The sequence below is a fragment of the Lytechinus pictus genome, chromosome 18, assembly GCF_037042905.1.
Source record: "Lytechinus pictus isolate F3 Inbred chromosome 18, Lp3.0, whole genome shotgun sequence".
NCBI classification, from domain to species: domain Eukaryota; kingdom Metazoa; phylum Echinodermata; class Echinoidea; order Temnopleuroida; family Toxopneustidae; genus Lytechinus; species Lytechinus pictus.
In genome coordinates this window covers 1,030,825-1,058,488 of record NC_087262.1, presented here as the reverse complement: position 1 = coordinate 1,058,488, position 27,664 = coordinate 1,030,825, and the positions used below count along the sequence as shown (strand labels likewise).

The 27,664-nt window shown below is 36.5% G+C and overlaps 1 protein-coding gene across 3 annotated transcripts; it reads right to left on the bottom strand.

Annotated features, from left to right (window-relative positions):
* On the bottom strand, positions 1-23,122 carry LOC129282265 (cytochrome P450 1A1-like). 3 transcript variants are annotated; one of them, XM_064112730.1, is made up of 10 exons: positions 22,749-23,122; positions 17,611-17,794; positions 15,977-16,150; positions 14,706-14,799; positions 12,455-12,613; positions 11,617-11,825; positions 5,851-5,973; positions 5,049-5,288; positions 4,456-4,554; positions 1-2,538 (listed from the first exon to the last, which is right to left on the bottom strand). In XM_064112730.1, the coding sequence occupies exons 2-10, from the start codon at positions 17,777-17,779 to the stop codon at positions 2,282-2,284; spliced, it is 1,524 nt and encodes a 507-aa protein (XP_063968800.1). In that variant the 5' UTR covers positions 17,780-17,794; positions 22,749-23,122; the 3' UTR covers positions 1-2,281. The 3 variants fall into 3 exon arrangements, with proteins under 3 accessions (XP_063968800.1, XP_063968801.1, XP_063968802.1); XM_064112731.1 differs by having other exon boundaries at positions 17,611-17,785; positions 22,749-23,119; XM_064112732.1 differs by lacking the exon at positions 15,977-16,150 and having other exon boundaries at positions 17,611-17,785; positions 22,749-22,843.
* Between the last annotated feature and the right edge of the window lie 4,542 nt (positions 23,123-27,664).

Below are 27,664 nucleotides of genomic sequence, written 5' to 3'. Positions count from 1 at the left end.
TTGTTTTTATGATGGGATGAACAAGGTTTCCCATTGCCATGTTCTCCAAGGTGACAATATATCTAAGAACCCTCTATTGTTTCAGCACATGCGCACGTATTATTATTGTTATTATAATCATAAGCCAGTGGCGTAATGAACCAAATATGTTGATGGGCACAAAATGTTATGAGCAGATCACAAAACGTCAAAATCAAGCGAAAATATCTGTTTTAAGATGAAAATATTATTTGAAGATAGATTTGGCATTAATTTCAACAAATAAAATATTTCTCTATTTTCTTTCTCATCCTCCCCTTTTCTCAACCCCTTTTTCTTGGTCGTTGAATTCTGGGGGCCAGAGTCGATTATTATCTCAAGCTATTGTTATAGGGAGACGTGATTTTAATTTTAACATTGTCATCCGTTAATAACTACTGCTCAACCTTAGATTAAGAAAAAATATCATATCACATCCAGATTAATTTACGTAAATGCTGGAAGACTAAAGAAAAAAAAAATTGTGAATCTATGGAAACAGCATGACCGATTATAATGATTATGCATTTGTTTAATTGATATCACTGAAACATGGTTTCATAATAGTTTACCTGATATATTTTGTTTGCATACAATATTGTTATTATTTATGAAATTAACGATCAGAGAGGACGGGGTGTCAGATTTTACAAGTCAGTAAATATTTGCAATTAATATAAGAAAGAATATTATGTAAAAAGTGAATATTTCATTTGAAAATCGTAATTTCAAGGAGAAAATAAATGTCATTGTGGTAATTACGAGCTAAATTCGTACATCTCTTTACGGTAAAGCAGTGTATCTCGTGAATCTCTTGAAACGTTACTTCCTTCTCTCGCAATATGTGAAAAAACTGCTATAAAATATTGAACATAAACCACTCCTACATGTATTATTTTGGTTATTATATCCGTCATACTCACACCAGAAATGCTAGCCTTTAATCGATAACATTTTTCAATTATATATAAAGCAAAATACCCTACCAGCGGATTAAAATATCCTAAGCATATATTTGCGGTTTATCTATAATGCAGAAGTTACATTTCACAAGAAGTTTACCACAGTTAAAAATAAAACAATATTTTATAGTGACAATGAACATGTTGAATCATTCAAAATCATTTGAAGAGTGGGTGAATGCTTTTTATGAGTCTAATGGAAATATTTCTTTCTAAAACAAAAATATAAAAAAGTGCAAACATTTTACTTGAAGAATTTTCCTCCAAAATCACTGGTTAGAAAGGTAAAAAGAAAATGCAAGAATTTACAAAAAAAAACCAGGGTTACAATCCATCAGTGCTGCTATCTGTAATACAACCATCATCATCGTTATCGTCGTCATCATCATCACCACAATAAACTTTACAAGGCTTTCATAGATCTTTGCTGTTTTTAACAAAATATTCGTGATAATACAATATCTGATAATTCTTGCTAATTCCAACATGTCTACAACGTATACATACATAACAGGTACTTATATAGCGCTTTACTAACAATAAACAACTAATAATAACAATAATGAAATTACATTAAACAGCACTTAGGGGACAGGTGCCTGATCTTAATTAATACCCTGTTCACCCGCAGTGTATAGGAACTTGCCCAAAAGGCAACTCGGCAGGCTCATAAATCACAAGGGCTCTAAAAACACAAAACCAACTCACAAAAGCATCCCATCCTCACAACAAAAGAACTAAACACATGAATAGTTAAACCAAAAAATTATATGAGGGGAAAGGTATCAATAAGCAAATAAATGAGTTTTAAGCAGAGATTTAAACGTTTTAAACTAGTCTTGTCAGCAGATTGTAGTGTTACAGGCAGTTTATTCCATAATTTGGGCACAAAAATGTATTATTCAGATAAATTCAATAGTGTAAAATAAAATCAAATAGCATCCTAGAAGATCATGAACGATTTGATTGGCAAGATAAAAACATACCTAACAACACTTTAACAGTGGTAATGCAGTAATTCATCAATAGATCTGGGGAGCGTAACACAAAGATTAGCAATCAATCGCTAAATGAATTAACCAATCAACATTATTGTCTAAAGAGCATTTGGCTCAAAATACTTACCAGTAACCAATCAGAAGCGTTTTTTTTTTCTTCATATTTTCTATTCATCGCAAAGCTTTGTGTTACGGGGCTCTGATCAGCTTTAACGTATGTTAAGCAGCCAGAACCTCTGACTTTATATTTTACCTAAAAGCAACACGGATTTAAGAATTCATATTTCTACTGAGCCACCTATATTAGTCACGCTTGTTGATCATGATCTCATAAGGCCGCAGAAGTCTCCCAGAAGCTGTCTGAGGAATCATCTTCAAGATGTCTTCGGACTCCTTTCCAGGAACCCTGCTGAAGGTATAGTTCTGCATGAACCATGTGAAGATCAGGAATAGATCAGCCTTGGCCACGGCTTCACCAAGACAACCACGACGTCCTGCTCCAAAGGGTAGAAAGCTTGGAGGGTGATCACGAACTGTGCCCCTTGTATCCAAGAAGTGCTCTACATCAAAATATAAGAGAGGGCATGCAGCATCAGCCTAGCTGCATCTCTCATAGGTATAAATCATATAATATTTCAAAGGGGTCCAAAAAGTGTGATGACCTATTTTATTATTTTTTTAAACATGACTTTCGCTTCCAAGGGATGCAACTTTCGGTTTATTGTTTCAGGCGAGCAACCACAAAAATTTTTAATCGATTACTGTGAACAGAAAATTCATTGGCCTGTTGTCTTTTGTCCTTAAGCAGTTTGTATAAATGCTTCAAATTCAATTAACATGCATCATTTCAAGATTTGTAGAATTTTCTTTGGCTTTTTTTTTCTTTGAACTAGATCAGGCCCTAACCATCTCTGAACTACACAGGAAGATTATGTCAAGTAATTTGGAGATGGTATATCAAATCCTACATGGATAAAGTACCAAAATCTTGGGAGAGGCTCAATACATTCCCCATTTATAAGAAAGCCAACAGCCTCCACCTTCAGATTTCACCGTACTGCTGCATAAAAAAAAGATAATTTTCAAGAGAGATAAATTGACTGGCCATTTTGTTTAACTGGGAGAAACTTGTACCTTTCTGGTGGGACATAGTACCTTTCTCGTGGGTTGCAGGGGTACCTTTCTCGTGGGACATAATGCATGGGGTAGGAATTCGTAAGAAATACTGACCCTTTAGGATACCAAATTTTACTCATAATCAAATCCAATCTAACAGACAATTCATATAGTGCCTTTTCTTTTCGGTTACAAAACGCCGAGCACACGTCCCTTCGACTTCGCGTTAATTAGCTTCTTAAAGTTTACCCCCAACAAAAAGTTGATTTGAATAAAAAGAGAAAAATCCAACAAACATAACACTGAAAATTTCATCAAAATCGGATGTAAGATAAGAAAGTTATGACATTTTAAAGTTTTGCTTAAAAATTTCACAAAGCAGTTATATGCACATCCTGTTGGGTATGCAAATGAGGAGACCGATGACGTCAATGACTCACTATTTATTTTGTATTTTGTTATATAAAATAGGGAATATCCTATTTTTCTCCTTGTCAAGTGAAACAACGATTAATTCCTCCCTGAACATGTCGAATGGGCATTGTTAAATACAATATGATTCAGTCAAGTTGGTCCTCATTGTCAAATCTATAAAAAATGAAATATTGTATAATTCAAACAATAAAAAAACAAAATAAGTAGTGAGGGACATCATAGACTGTCTCATTTGAGTTGTGCATATCACTGTTTTGTGAAAAATAAGCAGAACTTTAAAATGTCATAACTTTCTTATTTTACATCCGATTTTGATGAAATTTTCAGCATTTTGCTAGTTTGATTTTTGTCTATTTACAATTAACATTTTTTGGGGGTGGACTTGACATTTGATAACCTCAAATAGGATTAGATGTTATGTACCCCTATTGATTTTATTTCTAGACTGATTTATTACTTAGTAAAAACATATTATATTGGGCCCATTCTTAAAGACTAAAATGCATGTAATTAGTATTGAGCACATTGCCTCTATTTGGTGACATAACTCTTCTTATTTCTAAAACATTCAAAGAGGAATATAGAATGCACGCCTCGGAGTTGCTCCGTGACATCAGTTTCTTTACCTGAGAAAAACCTGTCAACATGAACTCATTCTTGAGGGTTATATTTGCAAAGAGTAGCCATCTATCACACTTGCTCCTTGGGATGGTGGCAGCAGTGGGAAACACAATTTGACTCATTTCAAATCAATTCAGAGGATGAAATACACCTCTAAAATTGTTTTCTAAAAAGGAATTTCTTGGGAGAAAGTGCATGGAGTAACTAGTTGCTCTTTTTGGTGGCAGCAGTGGGATATTTAATATTGCTGATTTGAAATTAATTCAATTAAGATGAAATACACTCCTACAAGTTAACGTCTTTACCTGGGAGGAACTTGTCTGGTTGGTTCCATTCTTGAGGATCATAGTGCATGGAGTAGGTATTGATCATCACAACCGCACCCTTGGGGATGGAATAACCTCCTGCAAAATCATCAGAGATAGAGCATAACATCAACAGGAAATATTTATTTTAAAAGAATCCTTCATCTATGAAAATATAGACCTGCAGTATATCTGGGGAGCGTTCATCATGTTCATGAAAAGACGTTTTATCTGACAGTTCCCATCTAAGAGTGCTTCTAGCTTAGCCAATCAAAATCAAGGAAAGTTGTCAAATCTGACATCATGTCGGACAAATATGATTATGAAACGCTTCTCTGGAGTGCCTTTCATCAACATTTGTCGTCCGATAAATTGTCAGATCTGACAACTTTTCTTGATTTTGAAAGGCTGAGAAGCAAAGATGTGTACCTGTATGGAGCGTTTAAAGACTTCTTTGTCGAAAAAAAAACATTCCCCTGGTTTCCTGTTTATTCGGGTAAGTCTACGTATAGGCCCTGGGAGACTGCAACATGAAGAAAGGAATAGATCGGACTCATCAGAAGTTACTTTTCACACGATTACCAGATAATTACCCAATTTGGTATCTCGAGTAGTAGCGTGAGGCAGTGCAACGGGGACGATACTGCTGTACCGCATTACTTCGTAGAGAGTTGCCTCCGTGTAGGGAAGTTTACCGCGGTCGTTGATGGTAGGTAGACGATCAAGGCCGATGACGTCATCGATCTCGGTCCGAACCTTTGCCTGGATTTCTTGGTAGGTCGCAAGCAACGCCATGGCCCAGTACAGAGTCTCAATAGTGGTCTGAGTTCCAGCTGATTATAAATGAAAAATACAGAACTATATAAGCTATATGATGAAATAATGCGTATGATCATCAAACCAAATAAGGCCTACAGGCTAAGCTTTCTTTATGCGTGTACTTTATTATGAGCTGAAGCGATTTTGAAGGTTGGGGTGGGTGTCGTGCATAATTCCACAATTTGAGGGCCGTTGTTCGTGTTTTGTACATGGCTCCTGATCAAAGGTACGAAAGGAGTCAGGGAGGCTGTAGCTAACCTCCAGCATGCCATTACATGGCCACTATGGATGAACTAGATTTTGTCAATGGTCCAATCGAATGCGAAATGTTGTGAGAGTTTGTTAAGACCATGTTGAGGTTTGAGACAATGTTTTAAGAAAGAACAAGCCAACAATTTAATCAATTTACATAAGCCATCAACATTCATCACAACCACATTTAGGTATCCTCCAAATAATTTGATGTCGTCTGGAAGATGCAGGTATCGGTCAGTTGATCTACAAATATTTTGGTTATTTTGGATATTCCAGAGGCTCAAGGCGCCCACATGTATTTAGAAAAGTGTATACATATACCTCCAAAGATATCTGAAATTGTCTGGAAGATATGGGTATCTGTCATTTTATCTACATTCTCCCCTTCTTTCCTTGCATCTTCCTGGGCCTTGAGAAGCAGACTGTAGAAATCATTGATGTTCTCTATTGAAAAACGACAACAACAAAAATAATGAGTCATTTCTAAAACGGTTGATTGTTGAAAAACTTTAACAATTCCATGTTAAGAAAGGCAAGAAGAATTATTGCATTTGATTTTTCTATTGCTCTGTTTCTCTTTTCTCCTCTGTTTCAGAAGCCGCGGAACGGTTTTGAAAGGGAAGGGGGCGGGGGCTGGCCATGCACAAAATCATAATCAGATGGTCATTTTTTTACGTTTTTGTACATGGTTTTGGAACCCCCTCCTCCGTTTCCGCTGCCCATGTGTTTGGTGTCTTTAAACATCGACAAGATGTGCTCCCGACCACATCACATAATTGTAAGTCAATTAACATGATCATTTTGAAACTCTTGGATAACTCAGAAGATCTCGACGGTCCTTTCGAGAATTGTACAATCGCCTTAATTATTGATTGATTTTATTTTATTCCTGCACTCAGGCTATAAATATGCAACATAACATCTAGGTGGTACAATAAAGTTTTAGTAAACAATTAAGCTATAGTCATAGTAAAGCAATGAAAAATAAATATTAACAATAAGCAATATTCAATGAAAAGAACATAACAGTTTAAACGAATGCAGGAGACCGCCATCGTGAGCGGTTAAGCTGGAAAATGATGGCGGCCTCGTAAAATGGTATACATACATTTCTTTCTTCATTGATCAAGTGGGTGCAATGCAGGTACAGGTGCGGGTGGAGTAAAGGGCATGTTGAATAATTAACTTGAAGAGGGGGATGCATATGATTCGATGGTTTTTCTTTTAATAGTGGCTTTAAGTGAGTATATTGTCGAACATGACTTAACGTTGTCTGGATAATTGTTCCAAATATCAGGACCATAATGTCGAATTGATTTATGAGTTATTAATAATTTAGGGTTGGTGAGATGAAGGTTTCCTGATGTGCGGGTTGGGTAGGAATGAACAGACCTGTTAAACCTAAACATATTATTAAAGGATGGAGGAAGTTGATTATTAAAATATTTGAACATAAAGATGGCTACTTGGATCGTATTGATATCAGAGATTTTTAAGGTTTTAAGTTTATGAAACAATGGGTCAGAATGAGCCAAGTAATGTGACCCCGTGCACATACGAATGGCTTTTTTTTGTAGTTTAAAGACAGAGTTTAGTTTAAAAGAACCACAATTTGCCCAGACGATATTACAATATGTTATATAAGGGAGGACTAATGAATTGTATAACAAGAATAAAGTTTTGTCAGGAAGAGTGAATTTTAACTTGGAAATTATCCCAATACTTTTGGAAACGGACATCGTAACATAGTGTATGTGTTGATTCCAAGTCAAATATTCGTCCATAATTACACCTAAAAATTTAGATTGTTTTTTCTGTTCTAGGGGGGTGCCGTCAATGTTAATGTCGATCGGTGTGTTAATGTTATGGGAATGGTGTATGAAATACATAAAATGTGTATTTTTTGTATTAAGGGATAGTTTATTGGCTTTGAACCAGTTTGATACTTTATCAATTTCACGATTTACGATATTGTTTAGTGAATTAAGGTCTCTATGAGAATAAAATACATTGGTGTCGTCGGCAAATAAAACGAAGGATAAAATAGAGGAGGTTGTAATAATGTCGTTAATGTAGAGTAAAAATAAAAGTGGGCCTAAAATGGAACCTTGAGGGACACCACATCGAACTACACTGTTGGTCATAAAGGTGGAATAAAATATTTTTGAATAAAAATCGGCAGTTTTGTTGGTCTTTGAAAGGCTACGCGTAGACAAAATGGTAATTGAGTGATTACATAATGTTTCCCCATTACACAGGTGACATTATAACATGAGAAATTTGGATTACGTAATAAATTATTTTGTTGTAGAATATAAAAACCTATGCATATGATATTTTGTCCCTTTCCCTGATTTAGCACTGTGTATAAGAAGGTTGCATTTTTTCGAGTTCCTTGTACCGTTTGAAATAAAAATCGGGAAAGACGTTCCCTGGACTATGCCTGGTCCTGTGGTCCAACGGCAACAGCAACACGCGAGAGAGTGGTAGCACTGCGACAGGAGGGCTGCAAGCAGACTGATATCGCAGACGTCCTAGGGATATCACAGAGTGCAGTCTCTAAGATCCTGAAACGTCAACGTGAGGCGGATATGAACCCCATAGAGCATGCATGGGATGCCCTAGGCCGAGCCATCAACGACAGAGAGGTCATTCCTCAAAATCTGCAGGAGTTGGCAGATGCTCTGAGGAAAGAATGGGACACTATGCCTGTTGACGTCATCAACGAGCTAGTGGACAGCATGCCACGACGTCTGCATGCGCTGGTTCGTGCCAGGGGTGGACATACCCGATACTAGTGACTTAGTAAGACCAATGACTCAAGTTTGATGCAAATTTGTCCATGAAATCACAAAAAAGAAGTCATCTGGAAAACTGAGAGAGATTGAAAATAAATATCTCATGATCCTTTAATTTACTGTATATTGTCGTCATTGTTGTTCTATGCTCATGACATCCATCGCTTAGGACATAAACTTGTAAAATATCACTGTAAAACGTGTGTAACAGGCAGAATAATAAAGTAAAGTGGTTATCATGCACCATAAATGCCATATTCAAATCATGTTGTAATAATTACGCTGTGAAAATTTGGTGAAAAAAAAAATTCCACCTTTATGACCAACAGTGTAAAAGAGAATCAGAGTCGCAACTGTTAAAATTGACATATTGCCTTCGATAATTTAAGTAGTCTTAAAAAAATGAGAGACATTGACCTCGTATTCCATAATGGTTGAGTTTGGAGAGTAAAATTTCATGGTTGAGGGTGTCAAACGCTTTACTAAGATCGCAAAAAAGATCGCAAAAAATGCTAATTACGTGTTCTTGGTTCGCTATGACATTTGTTATTTTGTCATAAATTTGAAGTAATGCTAAGTCTGTTGAATATTTTTTTCTAAAACCATATTTATTACAATTTAGAATGTTATATTTGTTTATGAATTTATAAAGTCTTGTGTAAACTATTTTTTCTAGAATTTTAGATATTGTTGGAAGTAAGGAAATGGGACGGTAATTACTTATTTCGTGAGGGTTGTCTTTTTTAAAAATTGGATTAACTTTTGCTATTTTGAATAAGTCTGGAAAAACACCTTGGGATAGGGAGTTATTAAATATGTGAGTCAGAGGGCTGGCAAGAGGGTGAATTATTTGCTTAAGAAGAGACATGTTAATGCCATCACAACCAGAAGATCTAGAATTATGAAGGGAACGAACAATAGTGATTATTTCGGAGGGGTTTGTTGGGGCTAAAAAAAGAGATTCTTGATTTGGATCTGAGAGGTAATCTGTAAAATGTGAGTTGGGACTATTAATTTTGTTTGCAAGCTCGGGCCCAATATTGGTAATAAAAGAATTGAATGAGTTTGCATAATTAGTGGGATCAAGTATTTCAGATCCATTGAGAGTGATTTTATCATCAGGTGGGGGTTGTGTTTTTGTACCCAACACTTTTTTGATAATTTTCCAAGTTGTATTTGTATTTCCATTGGCATCGTTTATTTTATTAGCAAAGTGCAATTTTCGGGATATTCGAATTAATTTTGTTAGTTTATTACGATATATTTTATATTCTTTTAAAGAATCATCAGTTGGATTGCGTAAGTGATATTTATATAGGCGATTACGTGTCTGTATGGACTTCAGTAAACCTTTCGTTATCCAAGGATTTTGGGGTTTATTACGTTTGTTTTTTACTTTACCTATAGGGATATTCTTTTCATAATAATGTTTTAATGTATTATTGAAGTTATTGTATGCAATATTGGGATTTACTTCATTATAAACATCATTCCATTCTTCCAAAACTAGGTCTTGCTTCAGTAATTCTATATTTTGTTTAGATTCTTTACGATAAGTATATTCTTTGTTTGATTTGGGGAAAGAAAGTTTACATTCACAAGTTAAGAAAATAGGCAGGTGGTCCAAAACTTTAGAACATAATATCCCTCCTGTGGCTTTGTTATTATGAACATTCGAAAATATGTTATCAATCTGTGTTTGGTGTGTGTGTGTATTTGAGTTTTGTCAGACGTGTATCAATCAGATATGATTATTTACGTCTGGGACCGACCTTTAACGTCACCATCCGAAAGACGTGACCAGGGCTCGAACCTCGAACCTCTGCATCAATTTGTAACTTCCCCACATAGCTTGGATTACAGGCGCACGCCACAACGCCCAGTTGATGAATTCAAGTTAATCCTTCTGGGTTTATTAATGATAGAAATAAAGCCAAACGAATATATCAATTTCATGAAATTGGATGAATTATCAATGTCAGTTGAGGGCAAGAAGTTAATATTAAAATCAACGAGCAAAAAAAATGTTTGTTTTCATTCCATATTTCATGAAGAAAATATTCTAGTTCATCGTGAAAACGATCGATATTTGTATCAGGGGGTCTATAAATTAATCCTATGATGATATTTTTGGAATTAGAATTTTCAATCTCTATAAACAATGACTCTGCATGCAATAATTTAACATCAGATCGAATCTTAAATTTGAGATTTTGTGAAATGTAAAAAGCAACTCCTCCTCCTCTTCATCCCTTACGATCCGCCCTTATTAATTTATAATTAGGTATATTAAACATGTCAGGAGAATTTTCATGTAGCCATGTTTCGCTTAAACCGATGACTGAAAACTGAAAGTTATTTAATGAGTGTAAGAGGTTAACTAAATATTCAAAGTTGCTATTTAGACTTCTTATGTTTGCATGTAAAAGGGGTAGATTATCTGGAGTAAAATTAAATTCCTTGTTGAATTCTTGGGGAGTGTAATATTTGCTATCTTGCGGGTTCTTTATGAAAATATCTGGAGTAAAAGTATGTGACTCAAACAGGGGGACGTGAAAATGTAAAGTACCGGAGGTTTGGAGAGAGGCCAACTGCAAGTGTGCAAATGGTACATGTGTGTACATTTGGTGAAACCTGTGGATTTGGCATGCAAATTAAACTACAACAATGCATGTACAATAAGCAAAATCTTTTACAGTGTAACAATATGTCAATTCAGTAGTAATCTTTTTTGACGAACCGTTTAAAATATTTGATATTTGATAGTATAAGGTGAACACATAAGAAGCCCAATAAATAATCTTTTAACAAAATGTATAAATATTTTGGAAAGTCAAAGAATGAAATTGTATCGGAATTTAGGACTCTACTTATAATAATTGGATTGAGCCGTTGCCACATAAAGAGGTAAGGGTATAGGAATGAAACTGAAAAGTGGCGAGAAAAACAACTGCATAATATGCAAGTAAATTTAATACATGTCAAGTACGAGACAAAAAAATAATAATATGGTTTCTCCATGTACCTGAGAGAACGCCACAGGAATTAATATTTTATGCGCCATACATGACCAAGGAGGTCAATTAAGATATCCTATACAATCTGGAGACAAATTAAAGGGGGCATTATGGCTGTCATAACCGGAGTCTTCCAAAGAAGAACTTTCAATGAGCTATGCATTTATCCAGGTGTGTTGCTATATAACTTAGATTTTGTAAAGCATTTATCAAGCCCCCACCCCAGTTTGAAATTCCATAACAAGCGGCATCCAAACCAAATAGATATATACCTGGATCATAATGTTCCCTTGATTCAGCAATCTGTGAACGAGTGTAGGAGAAGAACCTTTCGGTGAGATCCTTCATGATCCGTGGCCCACTCGTAGGAACATATTTGGCCCAAGTAAAGAAATCAGCTGCTAGACCCAGTCCAAACTGTTGGTTGAACTCATCATTCAATTTCATCCAACCAGCGATGCTAGGATCGTCCAAATCATAACTGAAATCAAATTGAATCATATCACATCATATTATATTCACCGGTGTACAAATGGGGGAAGGGTGGGATTGAGGGCCATGGCCCCCATCAATTTCACGACCACGGACAAAATGAGAAAAAGGAAAGAGAAAAAGTGAAATATTACAATATTTTTACTAATACAAATTAAAATGTCTATCCCAAAATAACATTATTGCATCAAAGCTCAAAATCTATGCTCGCTCGCTTAGCTCTCTTGCATCTGTTAAGACTATGACTCCATCCGCCATGTCTAGCCCCTTCAAATTTTGAGCTCATTAAGCAACTGATTACATTAGAATAGAAATTGTATAAATATAGATATTAAAAAATTTGAAGCATGGGCGGTGCTAGACTCTTTGGATAAATGTGGGAAACATTTCACAAAATTGGTCAAACGTTGTGCCAACACCCTATTAAGGAAGGGGAGTGGCAATAAACTGCAAAATGAAATGAAAGTTTTTTGTTTGTTTTTGTTAATGATGTTGGTCGATATTGCCAAGATAAAAAAAAGTAATTAAAATAGCATTCCACACAGGTTGTTATCAATTTCTCAACTTATAATTCGTAGTAAAATGTCATGACCCCCCTCCCCATTGAGTGTTACTGACCTCTTTCCAAAACACATCTGTGCAAGTACATTGAACATGAGAAGATTCAGCAGGACTTTTGGATCCACTGGCTTTCCTTCAGTCTTAGCAAGACTCATCTCAACCTTCGGATAGACGCTGGAGATCAGATTCTGTAGAGGTTTGCCGGTTGCAAAATGCCTGAGAATGGGAGATATGTAAATATTCTGGAAGGCTACACAACCTCATTCATTGATCGCTAAAGTGCGGACATGTGTCTGCGGTTTAATAACCGAGCTAATTTTCGGACATACCTGAGCAAAGTTCGCTTACTGGGGCCTCGATCATACCACCGCTCTACACCCACAACTTTAGTTTAATCGGCCTCAACATGGTCTTTTTACAAATTATTGCCCGAATTCACAAAGGTGCGCTAAAGTTATACACACTCTCACACATTTCCTACACACGCACATACACACACATACGCACACACACTCGTTGGAAAACGGAGTTTGGGCCATCCACTGATGGAAAGAAGATAGTGTTTCACAGCATACTCACATAGTGGGCTGTGAATTGTTCACACTGTTAAACGCTCAGAATTTAACATCATGAAGATGATCACACCATGGACATGTCTACAGTGTGAATGTTCACAGTATGTTCAGAAAGTGAAGTATGTAAAAATCTTATTCACACTTTTAAAATCTTCAAATTTAACATTGTGAACATATTTCACACTGTGGAAACCTCTACAGTACAATGTGAGCGTCCACAGTGTGTTCATGAAATGAACTATGTGAAAATCTTATAATAATGTATATTGTATTCTCTATTTGTCTTCTTTTTATCCTCTGTATATGCAATTTATTTGTTACCATTTGATATGCTTATCCTGTTAATTGTTTTCTGTTTTTATGGAAATGTGGAAAAAAAAGAAATTTGATTCACACAGTTGAATGTTCAAATTTAACAGTGTAAAGATAATGCACACGGTGGACACCTATACTGTGTGTTCACAAAGTGAACTATATGAAAATCTGATTACAGGCAGTATAAAGATATTGGCCCGTATTCTGAAGTCGGGTATAACTTAGACCATGGTCTAACTCTGTGCTAAAATAATTGGAAGCCAAAGGTGTCGAAATTTGTATTAATTTGTATGTTTCTTATGTTTACTCTGATCTTTCCTGATTCATTGATGGTGAAGACAATCATTTATTTATACTTCCTAGACAATTATGAATGATTTGAGAGCCAAATGAGCTGAAATATGATATATCTACTGTTAGTGATTTATGTAATTGGCTATCCATACTTAAACCACAACTTTAAACCTGAGTTTAAGTTAAACCCGACTTCAGAATACGGGCCATTGTGTCCCACACTGTGAACACATTGTTGGACACCATGTCACCAACAATAGGGGTGACACGACATCTGCTCCTACGACGTTTACTAAATATCTCACCGGGTAAAGGGTTAGAGTTGGGATTGTAATCGCGTTTTTGATTAGGAGTAATATAGGGATTAAAGGAGAATGAAACCCTTGAAACCAGCTGAATCCATATCAAAGAGAAAAATCAAAGAAACATATTGTTGAAAATTTGAGGAAGATTGAATGAATAATAAAAAAGTTATGAGCATTTGAATATTGAGATCACTAATGCCATGTAGATCCTCCCATTGGCAATGCGACCAAGATCTGTGATGTCACACACGTACAACTCCCTCATTACTTTAGTACTTATTTCACTTATATTCTCATTTTTAGAGAGTCTATCACAAGGTGGTGTGTTCCCTTTATGAGAGGACAAGTACAGAGGTTTCACAACATTATATCATTGATGAATTGTTTGTCATATGATTAGAATGAGCAAAAAGAGATGTTTTGGGGTATATTTTCAGTGTCCAAAAGGGGAGAGTTGTTCATCTGTGACATCATAGATCTTGGTCGCATTGCCAATGGGAGGATCTCCATAGCATTAGTGATCTCGACATTCAAATGCTCATAACTCTTCTGTTGCTAGTCCTATTTTACTCAAACTTTTGTTGATCTTATTCTTTGATTTTTCTGCTTTCACAAAAGCTAACTTGCTCCAAGAGCTTATTTAGTTTCGGGAATTAAGTTTTATGTTTGGCTCAACGTTCCAGTTTTCCATCGGAGCAATTGTCGTCAGAGCAAATGGCATGGAGCCCCAGTAGGAATATATGCATCGTTTTACATTAGGAGCACAAGAAGACAATAACCCGATCATGCATCTTATGTGAATTATATAAACAAAATTACCTGAGAGCAGTATGAGCCAACTTGCGATGAAGTTTCCATGTCTCACTGTATGGACTAAATGCGATGTCTTTGAATCCATCCGTCAAAATGTGAACTGAAAAATGAAATAAAAATATATTCAATTCACCTAAAATCCTCTAATGATTCACAGTATTGAAATGTCAAATACTGCGACAATGCTAAAGCTGTCATTCCTTATTTGAAGTCATTGGAGGGACCTTAATGTTTTCTTAGTAATCAGGAAAAAAGTCATCACCATCACTGCTATATCCACAATATATAATGTTCACGATATGTTAACAAAATGATTATATAGTATGTTCACAGTATATTCACAGTATGTTCACAAAGAGTTGCCATCAATCGCAACTTGCCTTTCAACCAATTATTGAATGTATGTATTAGGGACTTCGTGAGGGACTTTCGCTTGCGATTTTTTTAGTTGCGTTTAACCCCCCCCCCCCCCCGGGGGGCACTTCCAATGACGAGTGGACATCATGCGTGAACATGGGGTTTCGAAAAGCACCCTAAACAAGTATTTTCCATGTTCTGAAAATGCACCTCTTAACAAGTATTGGCGTGTGAAACCCTACCTTAACAAGTATTGGAAACATAACGAAACCCTTGACTTACTAATTTGACCCCCTTAACAAGTACAGCGACAGCCCCAGCATTAGTAGCAATCCTTTTTCCAGTATGTGTAGGCCTATGTACATTTGGGTTACAATCACATCAGAGAAGCAAACAAACAACGTTTCCCGGGACCACCCCATCTCTCACAGGACCCTAAACACGTAGTGTTGGTGCAAAAAGTACATCTTTATAAGGTATTTTAGTCTTTTCATACCATCGCAAATTGGACCGTAAACGAGTCGCTTTCCTCGCGAAATATATCCCTTTTTCAGTATTTTAGTGTTTTTGACACCCTTATTACGTTACGTACGTAACGTGCACTATCTTGGAAAGGAGATCCCTTTTACGTGTTTCTATGGCCACGCATGATATCCACTCGTCGATCATTGGAAGTGCCCCGCCCCCCCCCCCCCTCCCCGCATAAACGTATCTCTTTCTGCAAAGGGCCTGATAGTGGATTACTTATTGTTAAAAGACAGATGATTCTTCATAAAAATAAAGAATTTGAATTCTTGATATTTTGTGTCGTTGAAAATCTATTGTTTTACACCAAGATTAAAGGAGAAAACGACTGGTCACTCGTATATTACGTCAGCATAACCTAGCTGGCTAAAACTTGCAGGTGTGAGACTGCTTACACGAATATAAATCAGGACGATCTGCAAAGTCTACTCCCTGTTTGAGTACGGCTTCTTTGATCAAAGCTTGTCGGTTAAGAACGACCATCCATCTTTCCCCGACCTTAAACCCGAAGATATCACCGTACTGCTTAGACCATTTCTTAAAGACCACCTCGGGAGAATCGGTCATACCTGAATGTGGAGAAAATGCATAAAGGAATAAACACTTACCAGGGGCTGCGGAACGGTTTTGAATGTGTGTGGGGGGTGGGCTGATCATGGAAAAAACATAATCAGATGGTAATTTTTACGTTTTGTACATGGTATCAGCGACCCCTGCTTACAGTACTGAAGTCAAGCCTACCTTCAGTGATAGCTGTTTGTAATGTACATGTATAAAATTTTGTATCCAAAGGAACTGTTGCTGCGCTAGCGCCATGAGCGTCTCTGGACGGTGTGTGCGCTCAATAAGATATCACTATTATTGATATCATTGTTATTATTATTATAGATGTGTGTATATATTAACCATTCAATTTCCGTGGAAATGACAAACTAGCACCTTGATTGAACAAATTGGCGGGGCAAAAAAAAACAGAAAACAGGGAAAAAACAGCAGCCTAAAAATAAAGAAACAATGTTAATTTATTGATTATATTTGATTGGAAAGTATTGATCCACTATTTCAAACAGTCGCACAATGCGAATACATACTTAATCTTTATTTTGAAAAAAGAAATGTTGAAGCTTAACATACGGCAGGGGCTGATCTAGAGTTATAACTTTTACGGGGAGTGAATTTGTCTGAAAAATTTGACAAGAAGAAAAAAGGGGGAATTCGCTCATAATTGGGCGAGTGAAGGCATTCTACAAGGTTCATTTCCGATTCGTCTACTGCCAACTAGTCCATTCCCACATAGTCTAACTTCATTTAGCCTTATACCGTTCCGCCCATCAACACTTTGTCTAACAACCATTTGGTCCAATCATCACCTCATCTATGAACATTTTGTCTCATATCCAGTTGGTCTAATATCTAATTTATTTTCACTCATTTTGCCCAATTAACACTTCGTCCAATTAAGCCGAACAATATACAGTATGAACAAAATGGTTATTGGACCAGCTGGTCATTAGACGAAAATGGTGAGTGGACGAAATGACATAGACCAGTGGACAACCTGATGGTAGACCAAATGATAGTAGACGAGTTGTCAAATGGACGAATTGGCAGTAGACCAACTGAAAAAAAAATCGTTCGACAAGATGCACCATTACATTTTAAAATTTTACGGGGTGGCACGGGACCCCCCCCCCCCCCTTGGATTCGCACCTCTAAAGTATTACAGATTTAAGTGTTGTTTTTACCTGAGTTTTTGCCCTGTGTTAAAGTCAATGGCAGAAATCAGACTTACCTTGGTTTTCAGTTTTTACCAGAGTTTTCTCAGGTAAAAAGTTTTATGCAAAAAAAAACGGGCCCCTCGTACAAATGGCACTAGAATTGCGAGTTAGTACACATCAGGGGAGAGTGATATATTTCTCTATTTTGTTTCAACCAATCAGATTGTTCAGACTACCGTAGCTTATTACAGTTGCCAATGAAAAAATACGTAAAATTTGATTCGTGTAATGCTCCCCAGTGTTTGACTCACTGTAGATGCTGCCGATGAAAGGTAGACCCCTGGGACCAGGTGGGAACCCCTTTGGTCTCATCATTGTCCACAGGGCCAGAGTAACAGTGACCACTCCAAGGGTTGCTGTGATGGTCAAGGCATTCAGCTGACCAAAGCTGGACTCTCCACCTCCAAGCAAGTCAATCATGGTGAACTGTTTAATCTCAAGAGTAGAAAACAAAAAAAATCCATTGAAGTATATAAAACAATGATGGTTCAAGACTACATACATCTGGGGGCGTCACCATGATATTTTCATGTTGTGTGTATATAGGGGGGGGGGGGCAAGACGACCGGTCATTCAGTTACGTCATATTTTGTTGTTTTATTTGATCATTGGATTATGGAGCACGGTACAGAGGAGCGTTTCATGAAAAGGACTTGTCAGACGTTATATCCGACAAGTCCCGTTTTATCTGACAGTTACCATAGTGACGATGCTCCTCAGTCGATCAAAATCATGGAAAGTTGTCAGATCTGGCAACTTGTCAGACAAAAATGTTGATGAAAGGCTCCCCAGATCTCTTTTCTCCCCTACTGCCCCGCCCCCCCCCCCCCTCTCTCTCTCTATCTACCCCCTCTAGTGCCTTCTTCAACTCTTTACCCCTAATTTTTCATTTCTTAAAAAATAGGGGCGGACGTCGTCCTTCCCTCTTTGAAGCCCCCTTGGCATGTGGACCTAGCTGACATTGGATAGCAATGCTTGATTAAAGTCATTTTTACCCAAATCTTTTTTTACATGATTTAATATACAGGGGAATTCTGTCCGGATAGGGCTAGTTCATACAAAATTATAAAGCCCATCTCCAATTTTTTAAAGATTTTAAGATTGATTTGATGATTTGATTTAATTTCCTTTATTTTCTGGCTGATATTATCGATCTTCTACCACGCCAAATTTACCATAATACCAATTTCTAATTACCAAGATGTCGAAGGCCCCCCCCCCCCTCTCCCTAGTGAGTTATGGATCCTCATCTATAGCTCCGCAGTGGCATTAACAGGATTTTAAAAAAAACATGCGCGGGGGGGGGTACAATTTAGGGGCAGAGGCGCATTTACTATACATTTTTTTCTTCAGTTTAGTATGGTGGGGCAAATGTAGCTCCGATAAACCTAATGACTCTTTTTACTAGTCTGCCAGAACAGACTCATATTTGAAGACTAGACGCAAAAATTATCGGTCTTTTTTCTTGGTTCAAGACTACATACATCTGGGGGCGTCACCATGATATTTTCATGTTGTGTGTATATAGGGGGGGGGGGGGGCAAGACGACCGGTCATTCAGTTACGTCATATTTTGTTGTTTTATTTGATCATTGGATTATGGAGCACGGTACAGAGGAGCGTTTCATGAAAAGGACTTGTCAGACGTTATATCCGACAAGTCCCGTTTTATCTGACAGTTACCATAGTGACGATGCTCCTCAGTCGATCAAAATCATGGAAAGTTGTCAGATCTGGCAACTTGTCAGACAAAAATGTTGATGAAAGGCTCCCCAGATCTCTTTTCTCCCCCTACTGCCCCGCCCCCCCCCCCTCTCTCTCTCTATCTACCCCCTCTAGTGCCTTCTTCAACTCTTTACCCCTAATTTTTCATTTCTTAAAAAATAGGGGCGGACGTCGTCCTTCCCTCTTTGAAGCCCCCTTGGCATGTGGACCTAGCTGACATTGGATAGCAATGCTTGATTAAAGTCATTTTTACCCAAATCTTTTTTTACATGATTTAATATACAGGGGAATTCTGTCCGGATAGGGCTAGTTCATACAAAATTATAAAGCCCATCTCCAATTTTTTAAAGATTTTAAGATTGATTTGATGATTTGATTTAATTTCCTTTATTTTCTGGCTGATATTATCGATCTTCTACCACGCCAAATTTACCATAATACCAATTTCTAATTACCAAGATGTCGAAGGCCCCCCCCCCCCTCTCCCTAGTGAGTTATGGATCCTCATCTATAGCTCCGCAGTGGCATTAACAGGATTTTAAAAAAAACATGCGCGGGGGGGGGGTACAATTTAGGGGCAGAGGCGCATTTACTATACATTTTTTTCTTCAGTTTAGTATGGTGGGGCAAATGTAGCTCCGATAAACCTAATGACTCTTTTTACTAGTCTGCCAGAACAGACTCATATTTGAAGACTAGACGCAAAAATTATCGGTCTTTTTTCTTGGTAGAGCCAGCCATAGTACATAGTGAACCTAGTCTCACTTTTTCAGACTCTGCATTATGCATCGTACAAATTGATAAAACCAAAGGTCTGTGAATGCAGACTACATCCTTACTGCTTAGTCATACTCCGAAGACAAGACACAAACAATTGCGTACATTTACAAAGTAAAGTGCTTTTTTAAATATAAATACCTTATCGTAATACTAGACGAAATTTCGTCTGCCTTTGTTGACTTTGACTTCATTATCTCAGAATTGCATACAAAGATTGATTCCTGTGTTAATGTACGTGTATTGTCTGTATGCCATACGTTATTCCAATTGTAACATGCACGGTAGTAATGGAGAAAGACCAATATTGTCGCCTCATACCAGTGACTGGGACCTTCCAATATGTAACACGATCTTAACAATTTCTTATAACTTTTTATTACGATTGTCCTAAAGTGACTTCAGGGGCTGATCCAGCTTTCGCCGATAGTTTGAAGGGGTAGTCCTAACAGTCACTTCTTAAGTATATTCTTAAAAGAAATCAGCATAATCTAATAAGCCCTACATTTAAAGAGTGCGAGCGCGAAGCGCGACCTAATTTTTGTGTGTGGAAATTTCATGTATTTTGTCCTGAAAATTTATCATTTTGCATTTTGGGGCAATGTTTGTGATCCTTAACAAGATGAGTATAGTATGTAACTATATAATTACTGCGAGCACAAAGCTCGAGCAGAAACGTTTAACACACGTTCTGGCCTGATCGAAAAGGGACCTGCTAACGATCGTTTGCAGTTAGCTATAAATACTATACACATTTCAACAATGAAATAATACGAGCCCGAAGCGCAAGCTGAAAATTTTTGATATTCCGACCTAAATATTGACATTCTATGCAAGCGCGAAGCGCGAGCGGAAAAAAAAGGAGATTTAGACCTAAAAATGGGGCACTCTATTCATGTTTTGTAATAGATCACGAAAAGGATGGGTAATTGGGTATGTTCCTACATAGTGGAGGTGCCGTGGCTGAGTGGTCTAAGGCGCCTGGCTATACATGAAAAAGTCCGGGGTTCGATCCCCGACCGCGGCAGCTATGCCCGTGAGCAAGGCATTTAATCTACAATGCTCTTTTATCCTGCTTTCAAATAAATGGAAATGCTATATGCATTAATGGTAACTAGGTGTGAACTTGTTAAACAAAATAAAAAAAGAAATAGATATTGCGAGCGCGAAGCGCGGTCATAAAATTTGTTTTAAATAAAGAAAAAGCTGCGTATCTCAAAAAACATGCGTGTGTGTGTTTTAGATGTAGACCTAGAATCTTGGCATTCTAAACACAATTTTTATCTTGAAAATTAATAATGCGAGCGCAAAGCGCGAGCTGAAAATATTTTTATATTCATATCTGAAAAAGCCTCAATTTAAGCACTAATTCAAGCTCTGTGTAAAAAATAAATGCGAGCGCAAATCGCGAGCCGAAATTTTTGATAAGCTGTCATGAAAAGGGGATTTTAAGTAGTATATCATAGAATTCCTTATAAATCAAAATGCGAGCGCGCAGCGCTAGCAGACAGGTTTTGACAATCAAACCAATCAAAAAGGATATTTTGGGAACTTTATGGATTACACGGAGAGAAAAGGTACTTGACAAATCAAATAATGTTGATACTCAGACAAAAAAGGACATTTTGGAGAGCACTTTTTGAAAATCAGTTTGTAAATGAAACAAAATAATGAAAGATCGATGTCCGAGCTGAAATATGTTTTGTCTATTGGCTTCAAAACTTTTTTTTTCTTTCAAACTTTATTGATTATAGACTTCAGAACTTTATATTTTAAGCTCAATATCAGCCTATTGAGCAAGGTATGTATTTCACCGAACATGCAATGCGAGCTTTTACATGTATATAGTGACATTAAAATTTGTTTTTCCTTCCAACTCTTCCCCTTATCTAATTTCATTCACTCGTCTTTCTCTATTTTTTCCTCTTCATTTTCCCCCTCTATTTTCCTTTCTTTTCCCTTTTTTTTTCTTTTTTTTTGTTCCGCCAATAGGGGGTGGGGGTAGGGCCCCTCACTTCCTGGATACGCTTATGATAACATCACATAAAATGGGATAAAACCATTTTTCCATATCAATCACTGATGATTTTTATGAATATTTTCTTTTCAGGGGCGGGGAGGGTAGAATTAAATCAAACAATATTGAACAAAAGTCATGTCAAATGAACAGTTAATGGTTGTAATATAACATAAAATGTTACATAAAGCTTGAGGCAAATAAGAAATAAATTTTAGATACATAAAAATATCAATAGCTTGATTACACATGATATAGAAAACGTGAGAAATGATGCAGTAAAAGTATCTTGGAGGTGGGACACGGGGCACACTCCCTGGTCACCACTCTCGGTAGGCATCAAAATAAATTATAAAAATGGCGTAAAGAAAGAAGAAAAACCTAAAAAATAATAATAATAATAATCGGACGAACGACAAAGATACAGTGCGAAGAAATATGAAACTATTGTCGCAATATCTTAATGTAAAAGTATGAAATGTGAGCGCATAGAAAACTAGAAAAACAAAACAAAACAAAAAGAATGGAGTGTAGGAATTGTTTAAAGAGAGGATAACATAAAGTATCTAAGAAATGAGTGAGAAAAGGAAGGTGGAAACTAAAAGAAGGGAAGAAGAAAGCAGTAAAGAGGGAAGAACAGAAAAGAGGGACACTAAACGTTGGTGAAGGAGAGGGGAACATGATATAGGGGGTGGTCGGAAAAAAGCAGAACGACAGACCCCAAAATACAAATAAGAAGCAAGAATTAAAAAAAAAGAAGTAAAGAGAAAGAAAAATCAGATGGTAAACATCACCTATAAGCTGACTTCTAAATTCTAGATTCCAATGTTCAATTTAAAGAAAGAATAAAATAGTGCAGGTAGTTATTACCTTTGATTTCCTCTGAAAGTAATTGCAGAATGTCCTTAATCTTCCCTGGATCGACAGATCACATCCACGGGTTAGATCAGGCTTGACTCAAGTGAAACGTTTGAACATAAAGCAGCACACAGCCAAAAACTCAGACCCGCGTTTTGTTTACTTATTGCTACGTATAAATGTAAATCGTATGAATATGAGAACTGCCAAAGTCCACGACAGTTTATATTAGGTATTTCAAGAAAAGGAAAATAATTTTGTGTATGTCAAATGAGAGGATTTTGATAAGATTTTCTCTGCCAACCTTTCTAATATCAATTAAGTATTTCCTTTTTAGGGCTCATAAACATACATATACAGCCTGTCCCACAAAAAATATCAATGGCACTTTAGAAGGGTATAACATGAAAATTGCAACATTGAATGGTTTATACCTTAAGCTGCAATTCATTTTCTACAAGTGAATGATATGTGATATGGTATCATAATCACAAACATATTAGCATTTTTCATTACATAGCAGGAAACCTCTCTTAAGTAGTATGTGTAGTCAGGGCAGTATGATAAGATTTGTTTTCTATTCACGTTCAGCCACAAATCAGCACGGGATTTTGTGTATGTCAAATGAGAGGTTTTTAGGGCTTGAAGATGACCTATTTATTCATCTGATGAAGTTCTTGCATACCGACGAACAATACAGATATGAATTTGTTGAAACAGCAGTTCTGACCAGTGTAGGTTATCATCTTCACCAGGACACATCTCATAACATACCAACACTTTGACTGCATCTTGGTTCAAAAGAAAAATTGCAATTCTCAATCATTTATGATAATCAATTATGGTAGGGTGGCAGTAACTGTTCACCCCCGTGCAGAGGGCCTTCGTGGTTCTAAGATCTGCTCCGGATATGCTCAAACAAATAGAATTGCACATAAAGACCTAAAATATCATCCCTACAAACTATAGATTAGGCATGGAAAGAAATATACAGAACTTTACAAAGTGAGATCATGGTTAAAAAAAACCCTGTTTAATTCATTTATGTAGTTAATTTCTAGAATAATTTTTACACATTTATATTTTTAGTATAGGTTTCTTAAACCTTCATTTTCTTTTAGATTTAAGAATAGTCCCGCAAATTGTAGGTCCGAAATCTAATAAAGGAAATAAAGTAAGATGAAATGAAGGCGTAATTGGACTACGCACTAATAACGAAATTTGGATGGAGAGGTTTCCTGGCAAGTGCTGAAAGAAGGCTCATATCTTTGTGTTCAAGAGACCATATCGATAAAATTTATGCCAATTGTACAAAACAAATGCCAGTTTAGGATGGTAAAATAATATGCAATATGATTAAGTATTTTTTACACTAAACTCATTTAAAGTGCCATTGATATTTTTTGTGGTACACGCTGTATATCATATACTCAAGTATTTCTATTTTTATCTCTTGCCTAATGGCGGAATATAATCGCTCGCATGCATCTGGGCAACAAAAAGGAACTTGTGGGCAATATCTAACTGGGTAACCATGGATAACCGGTTTTTTCAAGTAATAGAGACAAAATATCTTATGGTTTTATATTTCATTTTATGTTACTATGGATTCATTTTATTTGCTATTGGGTTTTTATTTTAATCATGTGAATAATTGGAATGTTATTTCAATAATTAGATGACAGAATGATGACCAAATCGTCTTTCAAGGAATTTAGAAAAGAAAAAAATGAAGGTCATTTGGTTTACATATTTCTCATCCCCCCCCCTCCCCACACACACCTTCCAGAATTCCTAGGGGTGCTGCTTATGGAGAATAATACACGCTGCACCCCCGCTTCTCAGGGCCATGTTTCAAGGGGTGTGTAATTATTTGAGAAATGCGTTAGTCGTTTAAAATGGTGCATATATTACAGATGATGATAATGGTAAATTGTCAATAAGGTCAACTTTAGAAGAACTATTTACATGTTATCTCCCACTTCCACAAAGATGATAGAATTATGCCCCCCCCCCCGACATCCACGCCCGTGTGTAGTCAAAGGATGTTTTAATTGTTTTATGTTCAAAGATATAACCATATTTAGCCCTTTGTTACCATACAATTCACAAATGGGTGTATTATGACTATTTTCTCATCAGGCTAATGATTAACCTTTGCAATGAGCTAAAGGTAGGGTTTGTCATGGCCAAAATCTTGTAAGATTAGATTGAGCACGGGAGCGGAGCGACCGCACGATAATTGGGCCAATTTAAGCACTTTGACTGTATTTAAGGATGAATCCCCGCATTAATAGTAGTATTGATAACTTGATAATTAAAAAATATCGTTTCTGTCGTGAAAAGTGGGTGGGGGAGATGATTATAGATGCCATCCTCCCTCTCCGAAAAGTGTGGGGGTATATCCCCACTCCCCTCGTTATTTACATCGTGACCGTAAATAAACAACGTCAAACAAAAACCAAACAGACTCAAAAGAATAAATCTATACAGCAAAATCATATTTCTCCATCTTTTATTGAATGATACAAAATCACATAAATTCATTGTTCAACACAGACATAAAAGTTCAACATATATTTAAAAGCATTTAATGATGATCGATCATATTTGCAATTGCTGGAAATATGTATATAGTATAAAATCCAATCCATTTCAATAGTCATTTGATATAGAGCAGTGGTGTAATCATCTAAAAATTTTGAGGGGGCCAGATATGGCGTATAGGGCAAAATCTATAAGAAGCTACTAGGGAGCGAAAATGTCGACATTCTTATTACTTCAAAAATCAAATTTCTGATTGACATAATTTTCAGAAAATAATATCATATTTCACCATTCTCTTTTTCCTTTTCTTCTCGTTCGTGAAAAATTTGGGAGGGGAGGGGGGGGGAGAGCACGCCCAAGCCCCCCCCCCCCATCTTTGCACCACTACTACAGAGCCTTTTCCTTTCAGTTACAAAGCGGAGCACACGCAAACTACTCCATATTTGGGCCACTAAAACAATAAGGAAATAATGAAATTAAATTCACAGAAAATCCTTGTTTTATTACAGTAACTTTAACTTCTCAAATAACTGTTATACATCCACAATAAAACATCAGGTAACTGAGTAATCCCAAAATGTTGTATGATTTTTTCAGATTCATTACATCCTGTGCATAAATAGGATGTGGAAAAGGTTCATGTTTAATGTTTAAAATGTTTTTTGCACACCAGGTATCCGGTGAATTACGTTGAATTAAAAACAATCAGTGTACGCGTTGATAAACAAGAATCGATATGTAAAATTTTTTTTAGGCCCAATCTAAATTTCAATTTCAATTAATTTTATTTCATTTTCAACAGAACAAAGTAATGTGGTCAAAATAGATACAATGAACTTATACAGACAAAAATTTTGAGCATTTAATATAGTGTTCCATTTATTTTTCAATTTAAATTAAATTGATTGCCATTAAAAACATCAAAATATCATACAGAAAAGACATAATACAAAATATAATACAAAATATAACATAAGAGTCTTAAAATCAAATACAAGGTACATATAATGGTCAGAACCCCTGAGAAGCGAAACTGGATTACTCGGAACCCTAAAAATATACAATTTGTATAAATGTTATCAATTTCGGGATAAACATTTGTTTAATACTCAGAAATCAGACACTCGTCATTGTCTTTAAAGGTAAATTATGACATTGGTTTATTTCAAAACTTTCTTTTAGATTTCACTCTTCGCTTTTCACAATACTCATAAAAGGAGGCGCGATAGCTCAGTCGGTAGAGCGGGGGATTCGTATTCCGGTGACCCGGGTTCGATTCCCACTTGGTGCGCTAGTGCCCTTTGGTAAGGCATTAATCCTCATTACCAGGTCCTTCGGAGAGGACCTTAAGCCGTCGGTCCTCTGGTTGCTTGCTTACAAGCATTCATGCTTTCTTAGCAATCAGGTAAAAAATCCCCACCAATCAACCAATCAACCAAAGTTCTGAGTCCATAAAATGTATTGCATTGGCCAAAAGAACTGTTTTTATTCTAAAAAAATATATAAAGAAGAGAAATTTTGCCAAGTGAGCTTTCTTTTGATGCATATTTTGGAATTGACATAAAAAATGAAGCGCGCCACCTTGAGACCAAATGACATCAATACCTGCTCATGAATATTCATATCCATCGCTCTGCGCTTGTCTCACGTGCCGATCTGTATACCGGCTATACAGTACAGTACAGTACAGTATCGGATTGAACGGCGGAGTCTATTTGCGACTTTTTCATTCATTTCCTGTAGGAGCGTGTGCATTCGCGCAGTCTCCTAACCTAAGGAGTAAGAATAACCTTTGTACATATAGGGATTATCTCTCTTCCAGTTATGAGGGATAGCTGTTTTCGCAGAATAAAATTTTAGAAAATTGCAATCAAACTTATTTCTTAACCAAAAGAAGTGATGCCAAATTTACAATAGGGATTTTGAAAAATATTATTCTTGTTTTAGTTTGTATGCTTAAACTTAATTTAGTACATGTCGATTGAGTCGTGTCAAATTTTCTTATATTTTGGCATATTTACTAAAGCGTGTGAAAGTTCTGTGAGAACCGTTAGTTATTAAAAAAAAGTCTGAAGCTTTTTTTTTCATCCTGTGAGAGCATGCACGCTTACCTAAAGCGGCCCTCATTAGTGGTGTTTGTGTGGGGGTCATCTATTCGAAAAGAGGATTTGTTGTGTTGGATAAGACGGTCAAAAAATAGTGAAAGTATATTATAAAAGAAAACCCCCGGAAGTTTCCATGCAGATAAAGTTTGGCAAAAATCAACTCGAACAAGGGCCCGTAATTATTACGAAGCTTACCAATTACCATAGAACATTTTTCTACGATTGATTCCATTGACTACAATCTACAATCAACCGTGAAAATTGCTAACCTTTGTG